Source organism: Ptychodera flava, chromosome 5 (assembly GCF_041260155.1).
Source record: "Ptychodera flava strain L36383 chromosome 5, AS_Pfla_20210202, whole genome shotgun sequence".
Taxonomy (NCBI): domain Eukaryota; kingdom Metazoa; phylum Hemichordata; class Enteropneusta; family Ptychoderidae; genus Ptychodera; species Ptychodera flava.
In genome coordinates this window covers 11,118,721-11,145,720 of record NC_091932.1, presented here as the reverse complement: position 1 = coordinate 11,145,720, position 27,000 = coordinate 11,118,721, and the positions used below count along the sequence as shown (strand labels likewise).

Here is a 27,000-nt window from a genome sequence, read left to right as displayed (position 1 = left end):
AGAAATTTTCTCTTGATGCCCCCAAAAAAGAAATACACAGTTTGCATGAAGAAAAAGAAATGACTTTTGATGTATTAAAATTAAAAAAATCCCATTACCCTATACAGCATTCAACTGGTTGTGACTCTATTGTGTTGTTATCCCTCCCAATCGCCTGCAATTTGTATAATTTCGACTTTTTGGTCTTATTTCTGATACGTTTCTCAAAATACGTGTATATCAACGATGACAATTTCTGAAGTATTACCTCAATTTTTGCGGTGTAAGCATGAATACAAAAAAGTCGTGGCAGTGGCAGCACCTGCTATCAGCTGCATCTCTATACTGTTCCACAAACCGTCCAAATTAGAATGCTAGCTGATCACTAGAAATAATGTTTTACTTATGTTACATGAAGGTTGTGAGATCGAAGACGGCTACTTGTCTCTGAATTAAAACTTTGCCACGTGTTTGCAAATTCATTGGAAGTGTTATCATCAACATAACGAACATCCGAATATACGATCAACTAAAGCTTCTACGTCGGTATGTATCTATGTATGTGTGCGAGTGCGTGTGTATGGTCCCAGTCATTGAAATATATCTATTCTCGCTGATGCTACATGAAGGTTGTGAGATCGATGAAGGCTACCGCAGACCACATAATGACCTGAACAAGGGACAAAAGAACATCAAAAACAGTCCCGAGGAGTGTTGCGAAGATTGTAGAAACACTGATGGCTGTGTTGCTTGGGTTCTAACACCAAAGAATCAATGCTGGTTGAAACACACCATCGGCGACAAGCAGGTTGGCTCTGGATACAATACTGGCACAATAACACGTAAGATAATATTTTATGACCTCATATAATCATTTTTGAGTGACACAGATCACTTACAGAAAAGCTAAGTGGATCTGTAAGACGCTTTATTGTAGATACGGCGATATGATATCGAATATGACAAGTCTTTTTCCTAATTAATTTTGACGGTTTTCCTGGTTTGATTTCACCTCGGCAATTTGGTAGTTTTGGTTAATCAAACTGAACGTGTCAATCGGGTTCAATCTTGATACATGTAGCATGCTAACAGAGTACGCTTCCTATCATGGGCAGCTGGTACCACCACGAAGCAGTGGACAAGATGACCTTAAAGATGTTGAATAAAAAATTATTCACACTGATTGACACTAATTATTTGGCGATTTCTGATGTCATATTCCAACAATGATCGCCTATCAGAAGATATGCAATTTTCTTTTGTCGCCAAAAGGATCAATAAGATCTGTGATGGTAAAAGTCAGTCAGTGTTCATGTATTATTGCAATCTGTGATCATAGTAAAAGTCAGTGTTCATGTATTATACAGTAATTTGGTACAGAGTTAATGTAAAAATACTGTGACACCTCCCCACTTCCATTATCAAAGTGGTGCTTTGTTTGTTTGTTTGCTTTTCCATATTCTCCTTGTCGATGATGACAATCATGTCTGTCTCTTAAAGTGAACTTGTACACACTTGACAGTTATTACACTAGACCATTGTACGATACATGAGTGAATCACAAATAAATCAGCAAGGAGATTGACGTGTGTTAGAAAAATCTAATATAAAAAAGACAGACTAATATCTACTTGAAGAGTAACTTCTTGTAGCTAAATGTCATTTATATTCTTGACAATGCATCTTCATTCTTATTGCAAACTCCTTGCCTGTGCTGAGTACTGAAGGAGTAAGGCAGAAGTTGTAGTGACCATCGTAACAAACGGCTGCTATTATCTTTCATTTTCTCTAGCCATTCCAATGGCTTGTGATCTGTTTGTATCACAAAGGGTTTACCATAAAGGTAGACATATAGTTTCTTAACTGCCCAAACAATAGCAAGACATTCCTTCTCTATGATTGGATAAGACTCTTCTCTTGGTAAGAGTTTTCAACCGAGGTACGTAATTGGGTGTTCTTAACCTTCATTGTCGACATGGCTTAGAACAGCACGAATTCATCTTTCTGAAGTATCAGTTTGAACAATAAACTCTGTGTCAAAAGTAGGACTGCCTAATTCTGGTTCGGACATCAAGTCTTCCTTCAAGGCATTGAATGCACTTTCGCATTATGTATTCCAAACAACATAATTTGGGTTTCCATTGTTTGTGAAGTCTGTTCGGACACTTGAAACAGTTGAGAAATTACGAATAAATTTCCTATGATAGCTGACTTGACCGAGGAAGGCATACCTATGAAGCACTTGTCTGGTCTTAAGGTAAGCATCCCTAAAACGGTCAAAAACTGCCCTCAGATCAGACAATCCTATTTTTCCATCCAGCACTGTGCACGCTCATATATCAAAATAGGCTTTGGCAAAGGTTTCATAAATATTTAAAATTCAATCCATAAGTCGCATATGTCACAGGAGCATTTTGCTTTCCAAACGGCATTACAAAATATTCAAATAACGGATGCCTTTCATGTTCCCTTTGTGCTGCCTTTCTTCAATCTCCCTCTGAGCCCATTTTTCTGCTATCTCTATTTTTTCTCTACTCTATTTTTTTTTGCAATAGCAATTGAAATAATTGGTCGGCTGTTAGTTTTGGACTAGTTTGTTCTTACAAGGTCTTAGCCTTAAGCAGCTTTCGGTTTTAAGATAATTATCAAAGTATTTCTTTTACACTTGGTACAATCAAATATTGGTTAATATTTCTATGAATATTCACTGGCATCACTTAAATACCCAACGTCATGACAGAAGGAAAGCATAAATCATGCTTTTGAACACAATGTTAGTCTAATAATGAGATGGGTTGCACTTTCTACCATACCTGATTATCAATTCTGCGAAATGAACACATAAGTGGATGATTAAAAGATAGGTTACCCTGAACATGAAGTTACACTACTATTATCTCTAAACCATTAAAATCAGAAACTCCAGCCATATTCAATAGTATGTATTCAGTAATCATATTTATTTTACCAACTTATGAACGTGCAGCGACTCAGCCGCCACCACAAACAGAAGCACCACCGCCACCACCAAAAACGGAACCACCACCAACTGAAGCGCCCCCACCGCCACCGAAAACAGAACCACCACCAACTGAAGCGCCGCCACCACCACCAAAAACGGAATCTCCAGCAGTAGGTATGTTATCTTCGCCCGTCTCATTTCTCTGTACATCACGGAAAAATAAGGGCTGTCATAAGATTTGTACTGAACTCCATTTCGATATTAAGTCTCAAAATATTCATGCGTGCAATTTTAATTTGATATATGACAATGCTTGACACAATAAATACATGGAAAAGCATTTCAGACTGTGAATGTCAAGCTCATTTTGCAACAGACAGTCATAAAATTGTATGATTAGTTAAACCTCATATTGTACACATTTTCCTGGTAATTTACTTTCTTTTCTTCTTACCTGCTGACATATATTTACGGAAGGCGAAAGTAAGTAATTTTTTGTAATTTCTGAAGTCTTCGAAACTATGAGCATCAAAAGCTTCAAAATGCATGTTCACATCACTTTTATCAATTTTATTAAATGGTTCATCTATGAGGTCTATTAAATAACATCCCTTGAATTTGATAAAAATATTACCAAATGTTTTTTGCATGTTTAAAAAAATAAGCATGTGAATTAAGGTTCACATTTTTTATTGCCGAACTCTTCTGTATGTCAGGAGACCCAGTTATATTCCAAAATGTGAACTAATGTACAATTTAATATGAAATTACGTTTAAGTTTGTTGTCTAAAGGATATTAATTAAGACGCCTTGTCATTTCAGACAAATTGTCAAGTTGACGTTCAGCTATCGTTTAACTATTGTTTCTAATTATACTTTCCCTTTTCTATGATACAGCCACTATGATTCCGACGTTACCACGTGAGTTTAATCACTTTATATGAATTGTCAAACGATTGTTCTCTCCTAACAGTTAACACTAATTCGAGCAGTCCTTTACAGTTTATCTAGATGTAGACATTTTCAAATCATGTCACCACTTGCCGATATGAATATTCCTATTGGCTACATATCTTTCCTAGCGTTTTGTTCTTTATCAGGTGTAATATGGGTGTCAAATTTCACTTTTATGCGATCAACATTCAAATGATTAATTGACAAAGTAGACTGAAATCCATCGTTGGAGGGCGCTTTCAACGCTCCTCCAACACCCTCAGAATGATGATTTTTTCAGCCTATCGACAAATGTGAAGACATAATCACATATGCTGTCCCTCACCGTACATGACTAATTAAAATGTTAGGGTTCAAAAGTATTACAGAAAATTATTTCACAAAGAACCAAGGGTTTTATCAGCTTTTTTTCTGATAAATAGATCAAACTATTCTCTATTATTAATTAATTAATTAATTAATTAATTAATTAATTAATTAATTAATTAATTAATTAATTAATTAATTAATAATTTATTTATTTCTCTCATCTGGGTAGTCTGGCTTACAACATTTTTTACGATTTACATCACACAGCCGAAAGGAAGGACGTTAAACAAATTGAAAGCTAATATAATACAGGTAATTGAATATAATCACAGGAAACAGTGAGTGACTCATTGAAACACTTAAACAATCGAACAGAGAAAAAAATTACAATAAAAACGTCAATCCAGTGAAGAACCATCATGAACATGTTGTGGAGAAAATTGCGCAACTGGGTTTTTAAAGTGTTGCAAATTCTTAATGCTTATTATAGGCAGTAGAATATATTTCCAAATTGTAGTTGCACGATAGATGACCTTTGTCCAGTATTTATAAAAATTTATAAATTTGTAATAAATCACTAAACATTTATAATAAATTAGTATGAATCACAGTTACTTGATCCACGATTATTTAAAATTGTTATATAGGATACATAAAGGAACTGGTTTAAGTAATCAGGCGCTTCACTTTTAAGAAGTGAGAAAGTTTCTAACAGCAATCAAACAGTCAGTGCGAAGGTCAACTGGTAACCATTTATGACGCGAGAAAGGAGTTTTTGTTGATATTATGACATCAACCCCAAGTACGACTATACAAGCCTGTTGTTGAAATTCGTATATCAAGCGAAGGTTCGCCTTTGTTGTATTGCCCCACACAATGCAGCAACAATCAATTTCAGACAGAAAATGTCGTTAAGGAACACAGTTTCCTTAAAATTCAGAATCTTATAGGCAATTTTATGCATCCATTATCGAGATGAGGATCCTAAATTCAGGTACTGTCAATATTAATGCCAAGAAGGGTGTGATAGAAAACATTTACAATGTCATATCTCTAATGCTTCCATGAACATATACATTTGAATCATTCACATGATTAACTTTTGGGCGTGACGCTATAACCATACTTTTGGTTTTGGACGTATTAGCAGACATAGCTTTGCTAGAAAACCCAGGAAGAAACCGGTGTGATATCGTTAAGGAATTTTGATTCATTTTCCTCGATATTGGTGCCTGATCCGCTTAAGGTTTGATCATCAGCGAATATGTGTAAAGGTACCAACTTTAAGACGTAGGGAAGTCAAAGATAAAAATAGAACAGAATAAAACAAAACAAAACAAAATTGAACCCTGTGGAAAATTAGAGACAAGTGTCAGGATTTTAGAATTTTCTCTTAGATACTTAACGAATCGATAACAGCCGTTCGCTTTAATTTATCACCACCTCACTACTTCTGAACCACCGCCATAAGATAACGCCTAAACTACAAACTCGCGCATCAGCCAGAACGGCCGACCAATCGAAAAAGAGGCTTTTCACCGTGAGACCGCGAAGCCACTGATCGGCTGCTACTATCTCTACTACCTTAACATGGTCTAAACATAGACTGTCTTTGGCCTCAATGAAGTGGCGAACTGTCTTAGTGCATCTAAACATGCAGTTTTGTATCCGTGCAGTTTTTACGGCACTGTGGCTTCCATTTATCCGTGGCCAGTTTATATAAAATAAAAAGTGCAGGATTTGATTTTCTATAACATTTGTTCGGATGTAGTGAGGCGACTATTAACTAATGAGAACGGCAAAGAACGGGTAGAGGTGGAAAGATCCCCATCTCTACGTCTGATTATGATCTAATCGTTTAATAGTCAACGCCAACAGGCACAAGTGCGGGAACTACAGATATAGGACTTGAGCACGGGTTAACAAGATGAGATTTATTGTTGGCAAAAAACTATGCTTCTGAAATATTTTCGGCCAGGTTACATTAACTGATCCCAAACATCCTATTTCCTGTTCTTTCAACCGGACAAATCGAACCTTGAACAGGTATGTTTGGCGTGAATGCATATAATTCATTTCTTTCAAGTAATTTTATTTAATTGATCTTCCCAGCTTGCGAGTTTCCTCCTGGTCTCCACAATGTGGCGCAGGGCAGGCCAACTGCTCAGAGCTCCGATAAACCCAAAAAAGATTCTGGATCGGAAAAAGCAGTTGATGGAGACTTCAATACAGATGCAAACTCGGGTTCATGCTCTTGGACAAACAAAGAATACCAACCTTGGTGGACAGTGGACCTGGGAGAAACTTACGACATCTATGAAGTTGTTATCACCAACAGACAGGATTGCTGTCGTAAGTAAACATGACGAGCGTGCTTAAAGTGTCATAGTTCTGAACAATATTACTTTTTCTCATTTATAATATTTAACTAGCAATTGACAAGAAAGTGCTCCAAGTCGAAATCATTGCATGTTTTTCTTAGGGAACTTTCGAATAAAATGGGTTTTCTTCATTGTGTTATTCTCTAAATATTCGACTTCCTATCGAGACCGATAACGCGAGTTGAACGATTACCTCAAGCAGGAACTTTCTAGGATGGCTTGCTTTCACGAGTGAGTTTGTGTCGTCAAAAAACACAGTACGTAGTTGTTTGAAGCTTGTACTGCGGATGGTGGAGGAACTTGTACAAGTTTTGTGCAAGTTTTATGAGAATTCTTATGTATGTTCCACGATCTAAACTAACCGTATTTATGAAAATGTAAACAAAGTGGAGTCAGCCGTGGAGCATTAAGCTCAGAATTGATGATAATTATTATTGCTTAGTCTTTATTGTAGTTTTTGTGTGCATTAATTTTAAAACGTCCAGTTTGCCAGATGAAAAGTTGATGAACCTAAAGTCAACGAATGTGAAAATAAAGTGACTTTGCTTTATAACGTATAACACAACCATCGCACAAAGGTTGTTGTTTTTGTCACAGCAAGATAAAAAATCCTAAATTGTACAACGTTAAGTTTCCAGACGTTAATTGCTGCATAACCAGACGCATTGCATGGTACTAAATACGACCGGGAGAAGCACGCACTTAAAATTGAAGATTTATAAAGGCGTCACTGAAATACAAAGGAGAATGGGAAGATAAAGCATAAATGTGCGTTAATTTGACCGGTGGAATAAGGAGAAGTAATTTAGCGTGGGTTGAAAGCCACACAGCTGCATGTCAGTATGTCAGAACGACGGCAATTAATAGAAAGTGTTTTAATCTGACACTAGTTTCTTTGGGTTAGTTCTGTGTACACTTACCTCATTAAACGATTTTAATAATGCGTGCGTCCCACGGCAATAGTATTAGAATATGCATATCGCCGCTCGTCAGCTTTATCATAAATATCTTAATTGTGTATGAATGTATAAAATAAGTTGTCGTCACGGAAAGTTGTCTATAATGAGAAATCAGTAAGCGCCAGGCTCTTAACTTCGAGTAAGCCGATGAGTTATTAAAATCATTATAATGGTAATCATTATATTTATAATACAGGAATCCGAGTACAATATATTTCAATGAACAGTTTTTTGTAAGAAAACATCTGTTTAAGCATGTTTGGCCCGTGTTTTCATGTTGTCAACATCTGTGTCTAGTACGTTTCTAATTTTCAGTTAACTTAAGTTGCTAGGCAACCACTTGTATACAACTATCTATCTATAAAATTTGTAGAGCGCCTAATATCCAAAGTTAAACAATGCTCAGTGGCGCTTAGAGTTACAATGAAAATGCTCTCTGGAAGATGTAAGTTTTTAAGCGTCTTTTGAAAATGTTGACATTAGGAGAGCTTTTATGTCCAGGAGCAAAGAGTTCCAAACGACAGGAGCTGCTACAGAGAAGGAGCGGCGACCATAGGTAGTCAGATTCCATCTAGGTGTGTGCAACTGTCCTCTCTTCTGACATTATCTCAATATTATCAATCACAAAAGATAATACAGAATATAATATAATATAATGTAATGTAATGTAATGTAATGTAATACAATATAATATAATATTTATACATAATCCTAACTTAGCTCACTAGAATTAGCCAGAATGGCTGTAGGTCTTGAAAGTGTATACACTACTTACATCGTTCTTCTAATGACGTCATCAGTAAGAATAGTTCATCCATTCAGTTTTTTTCTCTTTATCATTTCCTTCAACATTCCTTCATCCTTCATACTTCCTTCTGTATTGATGCTGTTAACTTTTTGGCCTTATAGAATTCATAACAGTGCAATAAATAATATTACCATCGATGCATATATATTATACTAACTAACAAAATTAATTTTTCCTACTCTTCAAGCTTTCCGTCTCAAGAATGCCGAGATCCGTGTTGGTAATAGTCAAAACTTCGAAGAAAATCCACCATGCGGAATGATGATACTTGGGAGAATGGTCAAGGAAAATCCAGTCCATGTCAGATGTGGCTGTGAGACTCCAATGCAAGGGCGATACGTCAGTGTACAGCTGATTGATAGAACGCAGATGCTGACAATGTGTGAGGTAGAAGTAATGGTTGCCTAGATACACGGCTATCATCAAGCAGGACCATTTTAAACAGCAAAGAAGAGCTGTACTTTATGCATGTTATTTAATATCAATGGTAACTGGTGACGGGCTTCTTTATTTAACCTGAATTGGATAGTTTTAGAACGAATGAAAATGAACTTGTCAATTTCGTTCTTGGTAACTTCTTGAGAATAAAGAACTTATTGCAATCTACAGCATAAGATCGTCAAAGAAGATTATTTCCTTCATGCTCTTTGTAGCAGAAGACATACGAAATATTAATTGATACCCAAGGTGTCCTATTTACATCTATTACCCTAATGTTTATGTATAGAACATTGCTTTAATTTGAATTAAAACCTTTGGCTGTTCATAATCACTGCTGCTGTCATGTCAAAAGCTGCATTAAAAGTTCTTCATAGAACATAACATTGACGACGGCACTTCATCGATAGATACAGTTTGCAAGAAAGATAATTGATAAGTTGAGCGTACAAAATGAAGCGGTAAACTAGGTTAGATGACGTCAAGAAACTTTTGCCCTTCTTCAGGCAGTCCAACATGTACACAATTGTTACCGTATAGTTCCATCTTTCAGCTAAAATTCATGATTTTTAATGTAAAATTTTGGTTTTTCATAATCGCACGTTTTAAAAATAGAAATGCCGATAAGTGTAAATCCAAGCAATAGTTTTCGATAGCGTGATGACGTTTGTTATTACGTCTATTTGCTTCTGAACGTTCTTATGAAGATATTTTAGGTAAAAAAGACACAATATTAATACATTGCACTCATTTTCATGCTAAAGATATCACACCCCCTTAGTACTTATACAGAAATTTATCTTCAACAGGAAACTACGTATCTTTCTTAAACAATGTTAAAATGTTGGAAAATTGTCAACAGGAAACTACGTATCTTTCTTAAACAATGTTAAAATGTTGGGAAAAGTCTTGCATAAAAATGAAATAGTAAGGGTTTTTGCCGTATAAAGACCCCACCAAAACTCGTTGTCATGGCGATGTATGTCCTCTAACCTTAAGACTTAATGTTCTCGATACTTTAACCTAAGTAAATATATCTGAGACAAATATGCAATTTATGGTCAATAAAGAAAATAATTGGATCGATCTATGGTATTCAGTGCATGTTGCTCGGCAATTGTTTTTCGCTCAAGCCTTACAATTTCAAGGTTTGTGAAACGTTTGTCGATCACAAAGTATGCAAACATGGTCATGTATGAATATAAATGGAAACATTTGTAAGTTATTTTCTTAAGACCAATGTTGTGCGTAATCATGCGAAAGTTGAACTTTCCCCATTAAGCCATTCGAAATACAATATCAAGCCAATCTATATACACATAACATCTCTAAGTCCGAGGTGGATATCCTTGAAAGCACTGAAATCTTGAAAGGAACGTAAAACTAAAAAGGGATCACTTATGGGAAATTTTCGTTATGTTTAATCAGAAACTGTGAAAGAGACCATGTTTTCATTTCACAATGGATACAGTGCATGGCTGAGGGAGGCGCAAGAAAAGGTATTAACGGCACTGACTGGATTGAATGAAATCTGCGTAAATTACTTACCGATGCTCAATCAAGACTGAAAATATAGGAAGCATAAAAAGTAAGTCATCCAAATGAGGAGCCTGGGAATCCCTTTCTTGCCACTAACTTTGGAATATCGCATATCTCCTACCTCAGTTCGCTCTGAAATAATCAATGTAACGTTTTGGTTTGACCGAAAACAGCAAGCCTTGAAAAACAACTGCAACCTTTTTGGTAATAGTCTGGGTAAAAGTTTCCAATTTCATCATTACTCAGGGAATTGCAAACCGCCAATGTCGTGGGAAGACTACATGTTATTGTACAGAATATCTCAAATATGAAATCGTTGCATGACATCCAAGGCATATATAATTGCGTTGCACAACGGACTCCAGTGAGCTGGCAGTACTAGCAGGCTTCGTCAACAGTCGGTCATTCAAGGGGACCTGAGAAACACCATACGCCTACTACTTCACGGAGTGAATAAAATTGCCGTTTTCACAAAAAAAGACACTGACAATGATTGCTGTGTAAGCTTCAAATTACCCCAAAAAAGCGACAGATCAGAAAAGTATTGTGATGTTGTAACTATAATTACAAATACTACTAAAATCATAAACAGTAGAGGAGGCCTCTCTACTGTCTATGGTAAAATCTGCCCCCATGAAGATTAGTCGATTACTTGCCCAAATGTCGTATTCGATGAGTATAAACGCAATTCAAGGTACATTTTCTCCGCAGAAGGAGCAAATGTGCATCGGGTAATTGCTGACGCATATGTTTTATCCATGTCTAAAGCGGCAAAACTTTACACGAGTCTTGTTTCCATAGTGACCTCGCTCGCACGGGAGCATGTGCTAGTCCTTTATAAGAACATAGATGGTTGAAATATAAATGGATACGAATAGTATTGGGTATTCTAATACAAGACATTAGGCTGCCACAAGAAGACTCATGATCTGATGCTTCCATATACAGTATCGTGGCTATGTCGGATACCGACGCCATAAATTTACACTCTCTATACAAATTACGCTAGTAAGCTATGTCATTTTCAGTGAGCACAAAAATGTCATTGTTTGAATATTGTGATTAGCCTTGCGGCGAAGTGTATATAAGGGAGCCATTATTATTTATGGCGGGGGGGGGGGGTTGGAGGAATTTCATCGGAAACTCTGAAATTTCGATTAACCCCCCCCCCGCCAACCTTGACGAATTTGAGTAATCCCCCTTTCTAACACAGAAATTTGACTGACCCCCCTCCACTTAGAAAAGTTCAACACCAATGCATATATTTGTAAAATTAACAAAATACCTGATGTGCCCTGCTATGACAGTTGAAAAAAGGTGAAACCAACAAAATGAAATTCAAAGTTACAACAAAATGTAGATATAAAAGCTCACGCTATAACCAGTATCCAACCATACATTATTCTTTTAACTACTTCGGATGGATATCATGACAGGGTTTTCACTAAGATATCTGAGAGGACAGAGGGTGGGGTACAGGGGAAGAACACGCGGGAGGCTGAGGGGGAAAGTGTCAGAGGAGGTTGTACCCTCTCTAGCATGAAAACATTTCAGAAATGGATGCGTGCAATGATGCAGTCTGGTGCGATATGAGAGGTGCTTTCAATTTGTATTTTTTACGAAGTAAAACTGTTAGAACACCGCAAGGGGGAGAGCGCGAGAGGGGGTGTCCACCGTGTCTTCTATGTTGTTCATCCGAACTTCCAAATTGGCAAACTCAGCATTGATTTCTTTCCAGGCCTTTGCAAGATCATCTAATTTATCCAATATAGTTTTGACGTCTTCTTTGGTAATAGCACAGTCGTGTGACCTCGTCTGGGGACCTGGATGGCTTTCGATGTTACCAATTACCAGCAGCATGAACAATTACAAGCAGCATGAAAAAACAAATTTGGATGGAAAGGATGGAAAGGCTTAGGGAGAGTTTATTAGGTCATCGGACGTCTAAGTTATTACAATGACAGTGATAGAATTGTTAATGCTCTATGCTCCTTGTGTCTTTTATTGTAGTTCATGCATGTTTTATTCATTCCAGTCTGTGCAGTCTATCTCGTATTTCAGCAGGTCCCTCCTTAATGCGTGCACCTGTATTGTGAAATTTCAAGATTACACTGATTTAATGATTGTAACAGCTACAAATTCGAATGAGTAATAACTTCTGATGAATAATCATTATTTCATTATCGATATGTTAATTTTTTAACTGTTTTGGAACCGTCAATTCGGATGCAAAGATAATATGTCGAGATATTCAACTCAGATGGGCATAGTGAGGAAATTTCAACTTCCACATTACAAACATCACTTGCAATGATTTTTGTGTAAGGATGGCATAGCAAATGTATAAATTCTGAGAGTTATGTTCTACACGTCCTAGTTTGCAGACAATGTGGCCATGATTGTGAACCCTCAGATCGTTTAGTTCAAATCCGAAGAAGAAAATATTTCGCTTCTGATTGGAATGCGTGTCAAAGTTAAACCTAATTTTTTAACCATATACAGAACATTAACGCCCACAGGCTTTGATCAACACTTCCCTCTCTGCCACCATCGGCTAGGGAATTTCCCGATCAGCACCTTTATTGATATGTTGACTCAGGCCCAAAGAACAGACGATTCTCGGAAAACATTTTAATTGTTTTGAGAGAAATTTTGCAACATTGTGTTGCAATTGTGCAATTATCGTTCGCCCAGTTTAAGTGATGAAATTTGTTTCTCCGCTTCGATAAAGTGTGTATGTGCGATGTATGATAGTGAGCATGCGTGCATGAGTGCTTCACGAACTCTACAACGTGTTGAGCGGTCTCAGTCAGAAAAATGTAACAACTTAGCCGGCTATTGAACCACTCTTTTTTGGGAGTGGAGATTTAACCGAGTGGTTCTGTCTGTGGCCTCTCAGCTAGGCGACTGATGCCGTATGTTGTGGGTTCGAATCCGATTGAAAACTATCCGTATTTTCTACCCTGGGTTGGTAACACTGCTGGTGGACATAATTGTCCCCGAAGTTATCGTTCGCCCAGTTAAAGTGATGAAATTCGCTTCTTCGCTTCGATAAAGTGTGTATGTGCGATGTATAATAGTGAGCATGCGTGCATGAGTGCTTCACGAACTCTACAACGTGTTGAGCGGTCTCAGTCAGAAAAATGTAACAACTTAGCTGGCTATTGAACCACTCTTTTTTGGGAGTGGAGATTTAGCCGAGTGGTTCTGTCTGTGGCCTCTCAGCTAGGCGACTGATGCCGTATGTTGTGGGTTCGAATCCGATTGAAAACTATCTGTATTGCAACGCTGGATTCCTGCAAATAAAGATTAACTGCAAGGAAAATGGATATGATTTGTAAAATTTTGACCGTAATTATACCATTCCGCTTGAAGCTTCAATGTTCACGCATATCGCTATTACTGGCATTCTGGGATGCTATTTATCATGCCAAGTTGTAGTCTGATTTTTTGCGAAAATGTCAACGTTTTAGCAGTTGTGTATCGAGTACATTTATTGTCTTCTGCGATAAATGCCTGATACTCTAATACTTGAGACGAGAATATCGAGTTTTCCTTTAAAAATATAGCAAGATTTGGAGATGGTTGTCATCGTTAATATCAGAAGTGGTCTGCTTGTCTGGTTGACATCTCTAAGTGAACATGTAGAGGAAAACAGGGCTGCTTTAATAGAACCTGGGCATTCTATCTAATATCCGAGCTCTTAAAGAATTTTTAGCGGTAAAACATACGAAATTAACGCCCATCCATGTTTGCTTTGACTTAAAAATGCCTTCTTGACATGATGTGTATTCAAAACCATCTAAATCATGATAATGAAACCTTGTGGCGCAGTATTTATTTATATATATAGGGAGTGTACATCCTTACTGAGCAAGAGCTTGCAACGATCGGGAACACACACGTCATTCAGCATTGGCCAGTTCCATTCGAGGTAATTAACTTTGTTGGCGGGTTCATCTTCAACATCTACATTTCTAGATTGTTCGCGTTGAAAACGAGCGTTGGGTGTGCTCAAACACATGTTTGATTGAAAAAACTGAATGTAATCTTCCCATTTGAATTGAGCGACAGTGATCATCAAGTTTTGTAGTATGATTTTTTTTTTCTTTTCGCACAAACCATTCCACAAAAAATTGCCTACATGTTTTAACAGGTTAAATAATAAACGGGTGCCACACTCATAAAATGGCGCCCCAACGGAAAAGTACAATAAAATGCAGTATTTCCTGCATATACACATCATGATCATAAGAGAAAGAAGCATGAAGCCAATTACTTGACTGCACAACACACGATGGCCAACACTTTGTTGTTGTAATCGTTATTTTCTCTGTCACATGATAGTTTTTGAAAATGGCGGGAAATCTAAAATGATGTTGAAATGTTTCAATTTACATGCCACTTTCGACACTTATGGCAGTGTTATGCACTTTTCCAGTCTTAAATGGGTCTTATTCAAAGAAAACGTTGAAACTGAGGATATTTTGAGATCGGTTTATTACATATTCGCAGCAATTGGGGCTTTGCTCAAAGTTGATAAATTCAGGATATTACAAATGTTAGACGATAATAGGCAAACCAGTTTATGTCCAAGGGAGTTTCGGAAGATTGGTCTTGTGCCAGATATATTCCACTCGTGTGTCCAAAGACACCTCCATCCATTGCTTATAGACCATATGTCGCAGTGACGGAATTTTTGTTTCGTAGTTTAGGCTAGGGTAAGTGTTGTTTGTGCTGTCCAATGTTAAAGTTGATCGTAATGAACCGTCAAACGATTGAAAAGCGAAAAGCGATCGAAAAACGTGAATTTTTGGGTTTACATCAAACGTGTGATCTAAAAACAATGATAATACTGATGCCAACAGTCAATTGTTCAATATTTTTGTCTATAACCATTTTGTCTAATCGACACGTACAATGTGAAACTTGCCTCTGTTGCTTAAACTAGTTCCTTTGGATTTTGACAATTGAAATTAGGCGGCCATAACTTCTATCTCACACAAGGTCAACATCTGAGTTTTATCAATCAGCTGTACGCTTACGTAACGCCCTTGTAATGGAATCTCACAACCGCATCTGACATGAATTGGATTTTCCTTGATCATTTTACCAGTTATCATCATTCCACAAACTGGATTCTCCAAGAAGTTTTCATTAGTACCAACACGGATCTCGGCATTGATGAGACGGAAAGCTTAAAGAGCAGAAAAAAAGTAAATATCAGTTTGGGTAACTCAACATTTACGCTAATATTTAATTTTTATCATATACCTACATTCACGTGCCTGTGTAAAGCTATGGGAGAAAGCGCCCTGAGATCCGTGCATTTTTTTTACATATCACGCCCCGGCCCGGTGCCAAAATATGGGCAATCGCGTGCATTTCTGAACTATCTCGATTCTCGTTACTACGCACGTTGCTATCCGCAAACGTTCCATTCATACACAAAGCCAGCGCGAGGTTTGGAAAACGTCTGCTCGGTCAGATCGTAGTTGCGCGTGGCGATAGTGGGGCCGCGCCGGTAACATCGACTTTAATTTCTAAATTCTAGTGAAATCCTGTGTATACTAAGTGCGTTCATGTTCAGTATAAATTACAAGAAACTGACAACATCACGATTACGGCCTTGATCTCTGTTGGACACGTAATAGTACGCATATTGCTTTGCGCGTTCTAGAATTCTGCACGTAAACAAATGACGTCATTATGTATGTCAATCCACGACGGGAAGCGGCCATCGTATTTATGAAAAACTAACACAAATGGCGATGAATTTTTGATATCGCACGCATTTTTATCTCCTAAACAATGTTGAATATTATGTAAACTACAAATTTATCATTCAATAACGTATATGATAAAACCTTTACGGCCCTGATACGGCTTTTGCGGCCCTTGGTCGTACGGCGTACGGGCCCTCGCACGCTCGAGCCCTTCCGCCGTACGACCTCGGGCAAAAGCCGTATCAGGGCCGTAAAGATTATAAACACTGTCGGTAGAATTTAACCTTGCTGCTGTGAAAGTAATGGAAATTAACATAGCCATGCCCTCTATTAGTTGTGCAGGCATTGCAGCGGAAGTTAAGACAGCTGGCCGTTGAAGACCCTGATCTAGGCGTAAATAGGTCTGCAAGATAGCATACTAGGTTACTAATAAAATCAACTACAGAAACCTTACATATGTGAAGTTGGTCGGTAAAAAGCTAACGAGCCTCTTAGCGTGTGTTATGAGTAGCATGCTGCGAATAGTGTCGAAACTTTGAAACCATATATCTATCAAATGTTTGGTTGATGATCTCAAATACGGTAATATCGTTCTGGACCACGCCTTGTCGTTACTGGTCAGACATTATGAAACAGGGTAACACTAGTCTTCTAAAATCCTTACAGCAAGTTCATAAATTGATAGCCTTCAATTGTCTCAGCATTCATGCAATGTTTACTTACGACAATAATCCTCTCTGTTGGTAATGACAACTTTATAAATGCTGTGAACGTCTCCCAGATCAACTTGCCACCAAGGTTGGTATTCTTTTTTGGTCCACGAACACGAACCTTTATGAGCATTTGTATTGAAATTTCCGTCCACAGCATTCTCAGACCCGAACCTGTTTCTTCGCTTGTCTGAACTTTGAAAAGCTGGCTTGCCTTGTGCGACGTTGTGAAGACCAGGAGGTAACTCACAAGCTAGAAGGACACGGTTATACATATTAATCAAAGAAAATGCCAGATACCATGTCAAGGCATCTGTCGATTTCTGTGTACCATACGGCATGGCGTTCAACAATAAATGTAATGCAACTGGAATGGGAACAAGTTCCAGAAGCATATTTTCTTCTCATTAAACATTACTATTGATGGTTTACTGAGTTTTCGTAAACTTCTACTGAAGTTAAAGGCCAGGAAGCTGTATCTTTTAGCATTATGTTTTGTGATTTTACATCCAAACTTCAACAAGTTCATGGAAATGTACTCATTGAGGGGTGTTTACACAGGTAGAATAAACTGTCCATTGTGACTACAAGTGCAATTTTGAGCAAGATAGATAATAAATGTTTGCCCAAACATAAAATTGCGCCCTCGTGCAAATAAAGAAAACACATAGTGCGCAGTGCATATATGGATTGGAATCTTCACAGAAACAACAGAATAGCCCAACATAATGCAAAATGAATGTTTTCCACTGGGACACCATATGCTATGTTTTCTTTGTAATGTTACAAATTTTTAAAAATGGCGGGAAATCAAAATAACGGTTACAATTGAAATGTATTCCAATTTTCGGCAGTAAAAGATTGCATCCTTTAAATTTGTAGAACTTCAAGGAAACTAGAGAAAATAGAAAGCTTTTTCAGGTCGACAAATTTCAAGAGTTACAGTGACTTACACATGTTCATCTAAACTTTGAGGCAAATTTCAATTATGCCACCATTTAAAAGTTGTGCGAGCAGAGCAAATCACTGTTTCGTGTTTGCAGAATAATATTTTGAACCTTGAAAGCATCAAAGGTGATATATAGGAATGTTTGTGATAACGTCAAAGTTTACATGACTCATTGAATACATAAATGTAATTTTATAATATAATTACCTCTATTGCTATAACCAAAGTTGAATATGACGGGGGGGGGGAAAACAAATAAACAGCCATGCTGCTACGGTCTAAAAACAACACGATTGGAAATAATTTGAGATAATTTGGTCTCCATAATTTTCAAAGTTTTTAAAAGTGTTAGGTGCCATATAGCTGAATGTTGCAATATAACAAATTACTCATAAACACAAGCGTGTAACTTAAAAAGAAACGCAGATGAGCGTACATTTGCAGGTTAAAATTACCTTACTTCATCATCCAATTATCCAAAATTAGTTCCAATCGTGTTAAACTCATTCTCTCTTGTCTTGTGTTATATTTCACGTAAACATATGTTTCATATGAACATTTTTGAAAGTAAAAGCTCGTACCCATGGGGATTAAACTCTTAGGAATGTTAGAATATCAGTGTTTCTACTAACAGATGTCTTATTCAAACTTGTGCTTGAAATCATTTTCACGTATTACAGGGAGAAGATCTTCGACACATAAAATATACGAATGTTAATATCGACAACTAGTGTGATTGGAGTTGTTCATGATAAGTCAAATAATAAGAGTCTGATCCACTTGTTGTGACCTTTTAGGAAAAGATTCTATAGTAAACTTAAAATTTAATCAGTGGATACACTCATGTATAATTTGTCCTGTTGATAATTTCATTAACACAAGGACCGTTATGTTAAAGAGGCACTCCTACTTGGTAACATATTTAAAACACGTTTTTTTAATGCCAACGGTCGATATTTGACATGGCGACCACGCGCGGATCGCGAGATATCGATAAAAATATATCCTCAAAAAAGTTAAAGTTTGAATTCCGGTGGCCCACCTGAATTCAGCTTCCGAACATAGAACGTTCGGCACTGGGGCCATTGTCAACTAAGCTATGGAGTACGAGTCTACGCTGACGCTGCTGTACGCCACAGCAGTACCACTCGCGTCGGTGATCGGTCATGTCCGGCGGGAGAAAGCCGAGTCTTACTGACTCAGCAAAAAAACGAAAAAAAAAGTTTGCTGATTCCACAAGAATTCACATAGGTGACTAGCACAGATAGGTGCGGTTGATAAATAGCATGCATAGTGGCCGCCGCGTGTGTATGTGCGCATACACACGCGACGGCCGCTATATGTATCGAACCACGCGTAGATATGTGGCAGACGACAAAATGTAGTCATCAGAGGCAACTAATATTTTACACGCAAAAACTGATATGTTTGTGGTATAGTTTAAAAATCTAATACAACTGATTGAGAATAATGAAAACGACAAAAACCAAGGAGAAGTTTTAAAAAAGAATTACCAGAGGTAAGGACGTTGATAATGATGTATATAAAGTCATCGCAGTAGGAGGTAAATTAATTGCGTCATTCGAGCGTTTTTGGACTCCCTAGAATATCGCCAATCAGCACAACAACACACTTTCGGGCGATTTCGGGTCATAACCAGAAACGATCGTAAAACTTCGGGATGTGAAAAATACGCTCGGGAAATGACATGTTTTTATTGATATCTCGCGATCCGCGTGGAGTCGCCACGTCAAATATCGACCGATGGCATTAAAAAAATGTCTTTTAAAAATATTACCAAGTGGGAGTGCCTCTTTAATTGTAGGCCTCATAAAGTATCGTCGTAAAAGAGAAAATAATGACGGAAACAGCGGTTTGGAAGCATTTGGTGTTTATATTTTCAAGGGTATCGTAAGTCACAGAAGAATAACGTGTTTTCGCCTTCCGTGAATAATGTGAGCAAGATGGGCATTTTATTCAGTATTTTATGATTTCGATTATGTGGAGAAACATTATGTAAGCCAGCGACACCATACCTAACACTGGGGGTTCTGTTTTCGGTTGTGGTGGTTGGGTCAATGGCACTTGAGGCTCATGGGTCGATGGCGGTTCCGACTCTTTGGTGGTTATTTGTTGCTGTGTCACTACGGCTAAAATAAGGTGGAAAAATGTTTGATTAAGGATCGTATACAATGAAATGTATTGAAAACTATCTCTCACTTGTACTAGTTTATTACCATGTATTTTATGCCTGGCATCGCCAAAATGCAACAAATTTCAGCTTCTCAATGTGAAAAAATACTGATTGAAATCAGGACTTTGACTTACTAAAAGTTTCATGCTAAGGCATGCGTACTCAGTACCGATTATAAGACAAATGGTTAAACTGATCTTATATTAGAAAACTCCGTTGCTTTCTTTCTGATATTCTGCAGATAGTTCTGTGTATTCTTGCTTCTATTACGTGTGTTGCCACATCATACGCTTGATCAGCAGGATTTTTTATTAATTGCTATATTTCAGTCATCCTTGTTTAAAGCTCACAATCATCTGCGAAACACAACGAGTTGTTCTGTGATATAGCAAAGTGTTTATGCTATACTCATATCCTAAGATGTTAGACCCACGTTGATTTATATAGCGTGTATGCTATGCTATTCACCGTTGTTTCAAGGCCAGCAGTGTTATAGTGAGACTAGTGGCCAATATCAAAAGCTATCATTTGTACATTGTGACGTTTGTTTAACATCACAATTAGCGCACACAGATATGACAACATCCTTTCAATATTGCGTTAAACTGGTCAAATAATCATTGTCATTCAAGATAATACAACATTAGGCTTAGTTGTTTTGACGGTTTTTGTATTTTGCTAATGGTACTGTGCAGACTATCCTTGAATATGAGATTCTGATTACACTCACTTGTTTTCATCACGTTTCTTTAACCCCCAAGAGCACTGCCCACTGTTGATACTTACCCAATGTTCCGTATACTTCGACTTCACATAAATTAAGGGTCCCCTCTTGTCCTTCGATTTGAACGCTAACAATGTGACCCAATGTACCTTCCATACAATCGAATGCTAGGGCAGTGGACTGAGCTATTTGGTCGCTGGTGACAGTGTCTCCACATTTGCTGTTGCTTTCAATGTTTTCGCTTGAACCAACACGTACAACTGCACCAACCAAACGATCCTCTGCAATAAAAGCAAATTTGATACTTTAATAAGGTTTTAGCCTAACATCCTTAAAGGAAAAGTAAGTGGTAAAGGAGGTACAGTATTGCTATTTAAAATCAAACCAAAGACCATAACAATTGATCGACAAATTGATTAAGTCAGGAAAAGAGGAATGCATTCAATTTCCTCATCAGTTCGGTTTCGTTGGTATTTTACATATAATCCCCGAAAACCGATACTCTAAGGTGGAGATATCAAAAAAATTGAAATATTCTACGATGTTATAAAAGACATACTTCAAAAATCGGGAAGCCTCACGTTGATGAGAATAAAAAGTTAAGGGTGTAGTTTTGCTTTATCTTACATGTCAAACATTGAAGGGGTTATCTGAAACTTCTGCCATTTTCGATTCGATGCATATAAATTGAACCTCCGACGTACACCGAATAATTATTAAAGGTATACTGTCACCTGTTCCCATTTTGCCACAGTTACCATGTAAAAAGAGAAAACCTAACCAATCACAGATTTTAAGCGGGTGGCCGCTTTTTAAAAACAGCGCCCTCACATGGACATTTTGGATACTAAGGAACGCCTCTTTGACCATATATGGGCATATTTAGATTACAGGTGACTGTATACCTTTAAGTGCATATGCCTACTTAGTGATTGGATGTGTTTTTACTGAATACTTACTGCAGCACTTGTCTTCGCGATTTGTGATCACAACTCTGTTAACGTTGTAGTCAGCTAGAAGATCTACCTTCCACCATGGATCATCCGTAAATAAGGTGTGAGTGCATGATTGGCCAGAGTATTTACTGTTTGTGTTTCCATCAACAGCGTTTTCTGCGCCGGCTGGCATAAAGCGTGTGTTAATGCTGCTTTGATAAGCTGGCTTCCCAAGTGCGACATTTGTCGATACTGCGAAAGTAAGAATAACTTTTTAATAAGAATAAAAGTATGTTACGGTTGTTGACTATGGTTAATATTTGAGATTTTTGTGAGACGAAACTTGCTTTGTACATTGGAGATATAACATTTATGGAAGCTGTGTTTGCATTTTTAGATAACCTAATGATTCATTTTCATATTTAATGAACTTTTATAGTTAGGGATATATCTGAATAGACTTGATCAAAGTTGATAAAACATCCTATGTACATTGAAGATTCTAAAGGCGCGTAGCATTTTTACATTAGCTAGTTACTAATTTGCATATTAAACTAACTTTCAAAATTAGGGACATAAGACTGGAATGACTCTACAAACGTTTTTAAAACTTACCATGTATATCGATAAGACAATTATTTTGTATTAGTGAAAGGTATTTTTCATTTTTATGTCAGCTAATTTATAATTCGCATATCTAATGAGCTTTCACAGTTTGGCATATAAATCTTGAAGGACTTCAAGCTGACCAAAGACACTTACACCTGTTATATACAGTGGTAATACAATGACAGCAGTCAAAGAAGATTAGTAATTGTATTTCAGCTAATTACATATTTGTATACTTAATGACCTTTAATCTGTTGTGAATTTTATTCATGATGTTGATTATAACAGTTTTAATGAAGATGCAAAACATATGGCAAGTTTTAATTTACAGACAACTGCAATATATACTGAAACACGTGAGCATTTTCAGTTCATATCTGGTTAGAGTGGGCATGTGAAAGGTAAATTACTTCATAATATTTTTAGCTCCGCTGTCAGCGACGCGGAGCTTACCAAGTAGGTTGATTTTCCGTCGTCGTCCGTCGTCCTCGTCCGTCGTCGTCGTCCGTCAACAATTGCCTTCTCCTCTGAAACTGCAAGTCCAATTGCTTTGAAATTTTATATGCAGTTCACTTGGAGTGACCTCACTTAAGTTTGTTCAAATCGTGGTGAAATCTGTATATTTGTATTTTTGGGGCATTTTTTTACTGTTTTTGGTAAAAATATCTTGTCCGATTGCTTTGAAATTTAAAATGCAGTTTACGTAGGGTGACTTCAGTCAGATTTGTTCAAATCGTGGTGAAACTTGCATATTTGTATTTTTTAAGGCAATTTTTGTCATTTTTGGTAAAAAAATCTTTAAAAATCTTGTTCTTCAAAACTACCAGTCAGATAGCTTTGATATTTGATACATATGTCCCTAGGGATGATCTATTTCAGATTTGTTCAAATTGTGCAGAAATATGCAAATTTACATTTTAAAGGCAATTTTTGCCATTTTTGGTCAAAAAATGTATTTCTCAAAAAGTACTGGTCTGATAGTTTTGAAATTTGGTATACAGATTTCTATAGATGAACTAAGTAATATATTGAATTTCTGATGAAATCTGTAATTTTGTATTTTGGGGGCAATTTTTGCCATTTTTGGTCAAAACATGTGTATTTCCAAAACTACTCATCTGATAGCTTTGAAATTTGGTATACAGGTTTCTACAGATGAGCTGAGTAATTTATATTGAATTTCTGATGAAATCTGTAATTTTGTATTTTGGGGGCAATTTTTGCCATTTTTGGTAAAAAAATGTGTATTTCCAAAACTGCTCTTCTGATAGCTTTGAAATTTGGTATACAAGTTCCAATAGATGATCTGAATGATATTTATTGAAATAATGAGAAAATCTGCAATTTCATATTTTTGCAATTGGGGCAATTTTTCCATTTTTGGTCAAAAAATGTGTTTCTAGAAAAGTACTGGTCTGATAGCTTTAAAATTCGATATCCAGGTTCCTACAGATGAGCTGAATTTGATCTTTTGAAATTATGATGACATCTGCAATTTTTATTTTTGGGAGCAATTGTTGCCACTTTTGGTCAGAAAATTTTATTGTCAAAAAACTACTCATCAGATAGCTTTGGTTGACATGTTCTTAGGGATGATTCGATGTGATATATTCAAAGTATGATGAAATCTTCAATTGTGTATTTTGCAGCTATTTTAGCCACTTTTTTCTGGCCATTGCATTGAGCTACCAAAGATTTCCACCTTCTTCACCAACATGTGTCAAAAATAGTTATTCTCTACACAAACACAGCGGAGCTATATTGGCCGCTAGGTCGCTTGTTCTTCATTCAGCTCGGAAAATACTCGTGACGTAAATAAAAATCGTGTAACATCTCGTCGTTACTCTTGGTATCGCAGTCATTTTGTCACCCACATTTTCCTTTGCTGAAAGAAGACACATATTATTGAATAATATCCAATTATTCCCTCATCTATCCTTCTTCTGCTTCGTCCTCCAAAGTGTCAGTTTTTTCGTCCTCCTAAGGCTCGAACTCCCATGCCGCTCATCCTCATAGGCTAACCCGACCCTACATACTGTCTAAATATGATGTCATTAAAAAGCTGAACAGTCAAATTCGTAAGAGCGGTATATTGTCCTTGTAAATTTCTTCATGGTCAGTGCGTCATAACAGTCAGTATGCCTCGCTTGTTTTCAAATACAGAAAATGATGTGCCTTTAAAGATATTCGGTCACCTGTTTTTAAAAGCCAATCACAGGTTTTACGCGGGTGGCCGCTTTTTATAAAGGGCGCCCCACATGACCGGCCATCGCATACTTAGCAACGTGCGTCTGCATGATCTTTGACGCATCAAATATGGAGGACCGACAGCTACAGGTGTTGCGGGGTCGTACGCTAAGCCCCACTCCCTTTACCATATATGGAATATGCAAATTTACGGTGACCTTGTACCTTTAATGTATTGGTGCAATGCGGAGATCATCATTTCGTGTACAGGATTACTTGTTATTTTCGAGTCGCAGTAAGCTTTTATTCTGTCATCCCGACAATTTTTTTGGAAAATAATTTGATTATTGAAACCTTGAATATACAATTGTTTTGATGCATTTAGGCTACTGGTAATCCTAAATTACACATTTGCTGAAGTAAAGATGAAATGAAAAATTAAAATTTTGGATACGAATGCGCAATTTTTTGAAACATCAACGTCGCCTTTGTATGCTCATGACCCATTCTTCTCTCATTCATTTTTTGTCTCTTATACAAATAAACAAACAAACACATCAACAGGCTTTGAAAGTAGCGGTACTATGATTGGTTTTCTACTGTCCGTCCGCGATTGTTTCAAACATCTAAATTGAGGGTATCACAGCGCTTGCGCCGCTGCACCCGCTGGCAACCGGCTGTTGTTGTTGTGAGGAAGTCGCGGTTTCATGTCGACAGCGCGGGTCCCGTCGGAAATTACACCCAAAAATGCACAGAAGATCGTTTTTGACTCAAAGATGATAGCAGGTGTGAATTTAGAGACCTGTTGGAAGCCATCGATGCTGGTTTATTGGATAAATTGTGGCCTTGTGTGGGGAAAGCCGTCTTCGAACTCGGCGGTACGTGGGTATAGCTGTCATTCAAAACTTCCTACCAAAGACACGCCTCGACTATGTATAACAACGCACACGGCACTACTAAGTTTCGGAGAGCTTAGGAATAATGCTAAATGTATTCGATACTAAATTGTCAAATTTTACGAGTAAAATGAGTAAAATGCACCAATACATTTCGGTATACTTTGAACTCGCGTTAATGCAGAACATGTGATTCAAGCAAGAAAGCATTACCTTTCGAAACACTATTTTATGAAATCAAAACTTCTACAAACTTTGAAGAAAAAACAAAAACAAAGAATAACGCCACATGGTTGAAATATCAGAAGGTGCTGTAAATTATATAAAGTTAATGAAGAAATATTGTAGTGCTAGTTATATTGAAGCTAATATACACACTTAAATAAAACAATCAATTCACATATACTTCACAACATAGCTTCTATGAACGCAGGCTATCACTTTGCAGAGCTAACGATGACATTAATATACCAGGTATTTTGTAGGGGCCTGGACCAACGGCAAATAAGATCGAACGAACTACAGTGCTAAAACTACTCATCCATCGATTTTCGTATAGAATGATGTTTCTTGATCAGTGAAACTTATTTTGTGTCGTCATTAAGATAACTACATACACACACGTTTGGACGCTATACCCTCAAAACCTGAATACTTTGTATTGTTTGTCTCGTAAAATTTCAATTTTAAACAAATTTTACGATTGTAAATACGTAACGTTCATTCACGAACCATTAATTTTCATCTCTAAACGTCGTAAATATAAGTACATGTCAATGTGAAACCGAGTTTTACCAGGTCACCAATTATACTGTCAACAATCTCTAGTATTGTATTAATAACGGGCAATGTGGCAGACGTATTTCAAAGACATCAGTAAATGAAAGTTATATGAGGTTATTACGAAAATACCGCAAAGGATGCACGAGAACATTTGCGCAGCGTATCGCCCGATGCGAAGCGGAGGGCGATGATAGGCGCCAATGTCCGAGTGCATCCTTTGCGGTATTTTCGTAATAACCTTATTATTATACATCTTACATTCCTGACTGGGGCATCAAATTGTCAGAGTAGTGACCGTTTTAGTGCAATGTCAGCAATTTTTCTTCCAATTTTATCGCGCCAGTGTGGAACGCTATCTCGGACGCGCATCAGCAAGTTTTGGAGTGTGTGCACTGCACACACACGTACTTACAGAGCGCGCGCGAGCCTTGTTCTGGCACTCGTCCAAGGGGTCCCTTGAAACCGTTCTACAATGAACACGCAGATACAGCCGCAGGAAATGGGGCGCCTTGAAACCGTACGTGTTACGGAACGGGCGCGCGTTCCGTACGGCTTTTATAGCGCACGCTAAATTCTATCGTTCTCGATGGTAGATGTATAATAATAGTCGTTACATGTAACGACATCGGCAAATTGCACGTTCTGTAATAAACGTGAATGGAATTTGATGTTGAATAACATCGCCGTACCTGTTTTAGTAAACAGCGCTGCTGCTATCAGGCTGGCAAACAACAAGCGCTCCATAACGATGCTTCTTGACCAACGTTAACAAAGGATGACTCGTGTCGAAAGTCCTTATGTATTAAGATATGTTACACTTCACAAATGCACATTACTACAAACTGATTGGTTGCTATAGATAGTAGCATATCAGAACTATATGTTTATGCAATTAGCGGGTCAAATTCATATGACTTTACCTAGGGCTGTAAAAGTCTCATGGGAAAGGTATCTTACC

At 37.3% G+C, this 27,000-nt stretch overlaps 3 protein-coding genes across 3 annotated transcripts in view; 2 read left to right on the top strand and 1 right to left on the bottom strand.

Annotated features, from left to right (window-relative positions):
• LOC139132701 (uncharacterized) overlaps positions 1-27,000 on the top strand; it is a 220,793-nt gene that overhangs the window by 33,611 nt on the left and 160,182 nt on the right. Inside the window, exon 8 of the mRNA XM_070698968.1 lies at positions 609-821. Coding sequence (XP_070555069.1) covers positions 609-821 — 213 coding nt within the window. The remainder of the gene's footprint in view (positions 1-608; positions 822-27,000) is intronic.
• Positions 3,839-8,958, top strand: LOC139132992 (fucolectin-5-like). The gene is made up of 3 exons (XM_070699334.1): positions 3,839-3,862; positions 6,317-6,556; positions 8,540-8,958. Exons 1-3 carry the CDS (start codon positions 3,844-3,846, stop codon positions 8,758-8,760), a joined length of 480 nt encoding a protein of 159 aa, XP_070555435.1. The 5' UTR covers positions 3,839-3,843; the 3' UTR covers positions 8,761-8,958.
• LOC139132482 (uncharacterized) lies at positions 14,898-26,823 on the bottom strand. Its single transcript, XM_070698809.1, has 6 exons — positions 26,732-26,823; positions 21,592-21,819; positions 20,695-20,913; positions 19,751-19,864; positions 16,779-17,018; positions 14,898-15,526 (listed from the first exon to the last, which is right to left on the bottom strand). Exons 1-6 carry the CDS (start codon positions 26,784-26,786, stop codon positions 15,306-15,308), a joined length of 1,077 nt encoding a protein of 358 aa, XP_070554910.1. The 5' UTR covers positions 26,787-26,823; the 3' UTR covers positions 14,898-15,305.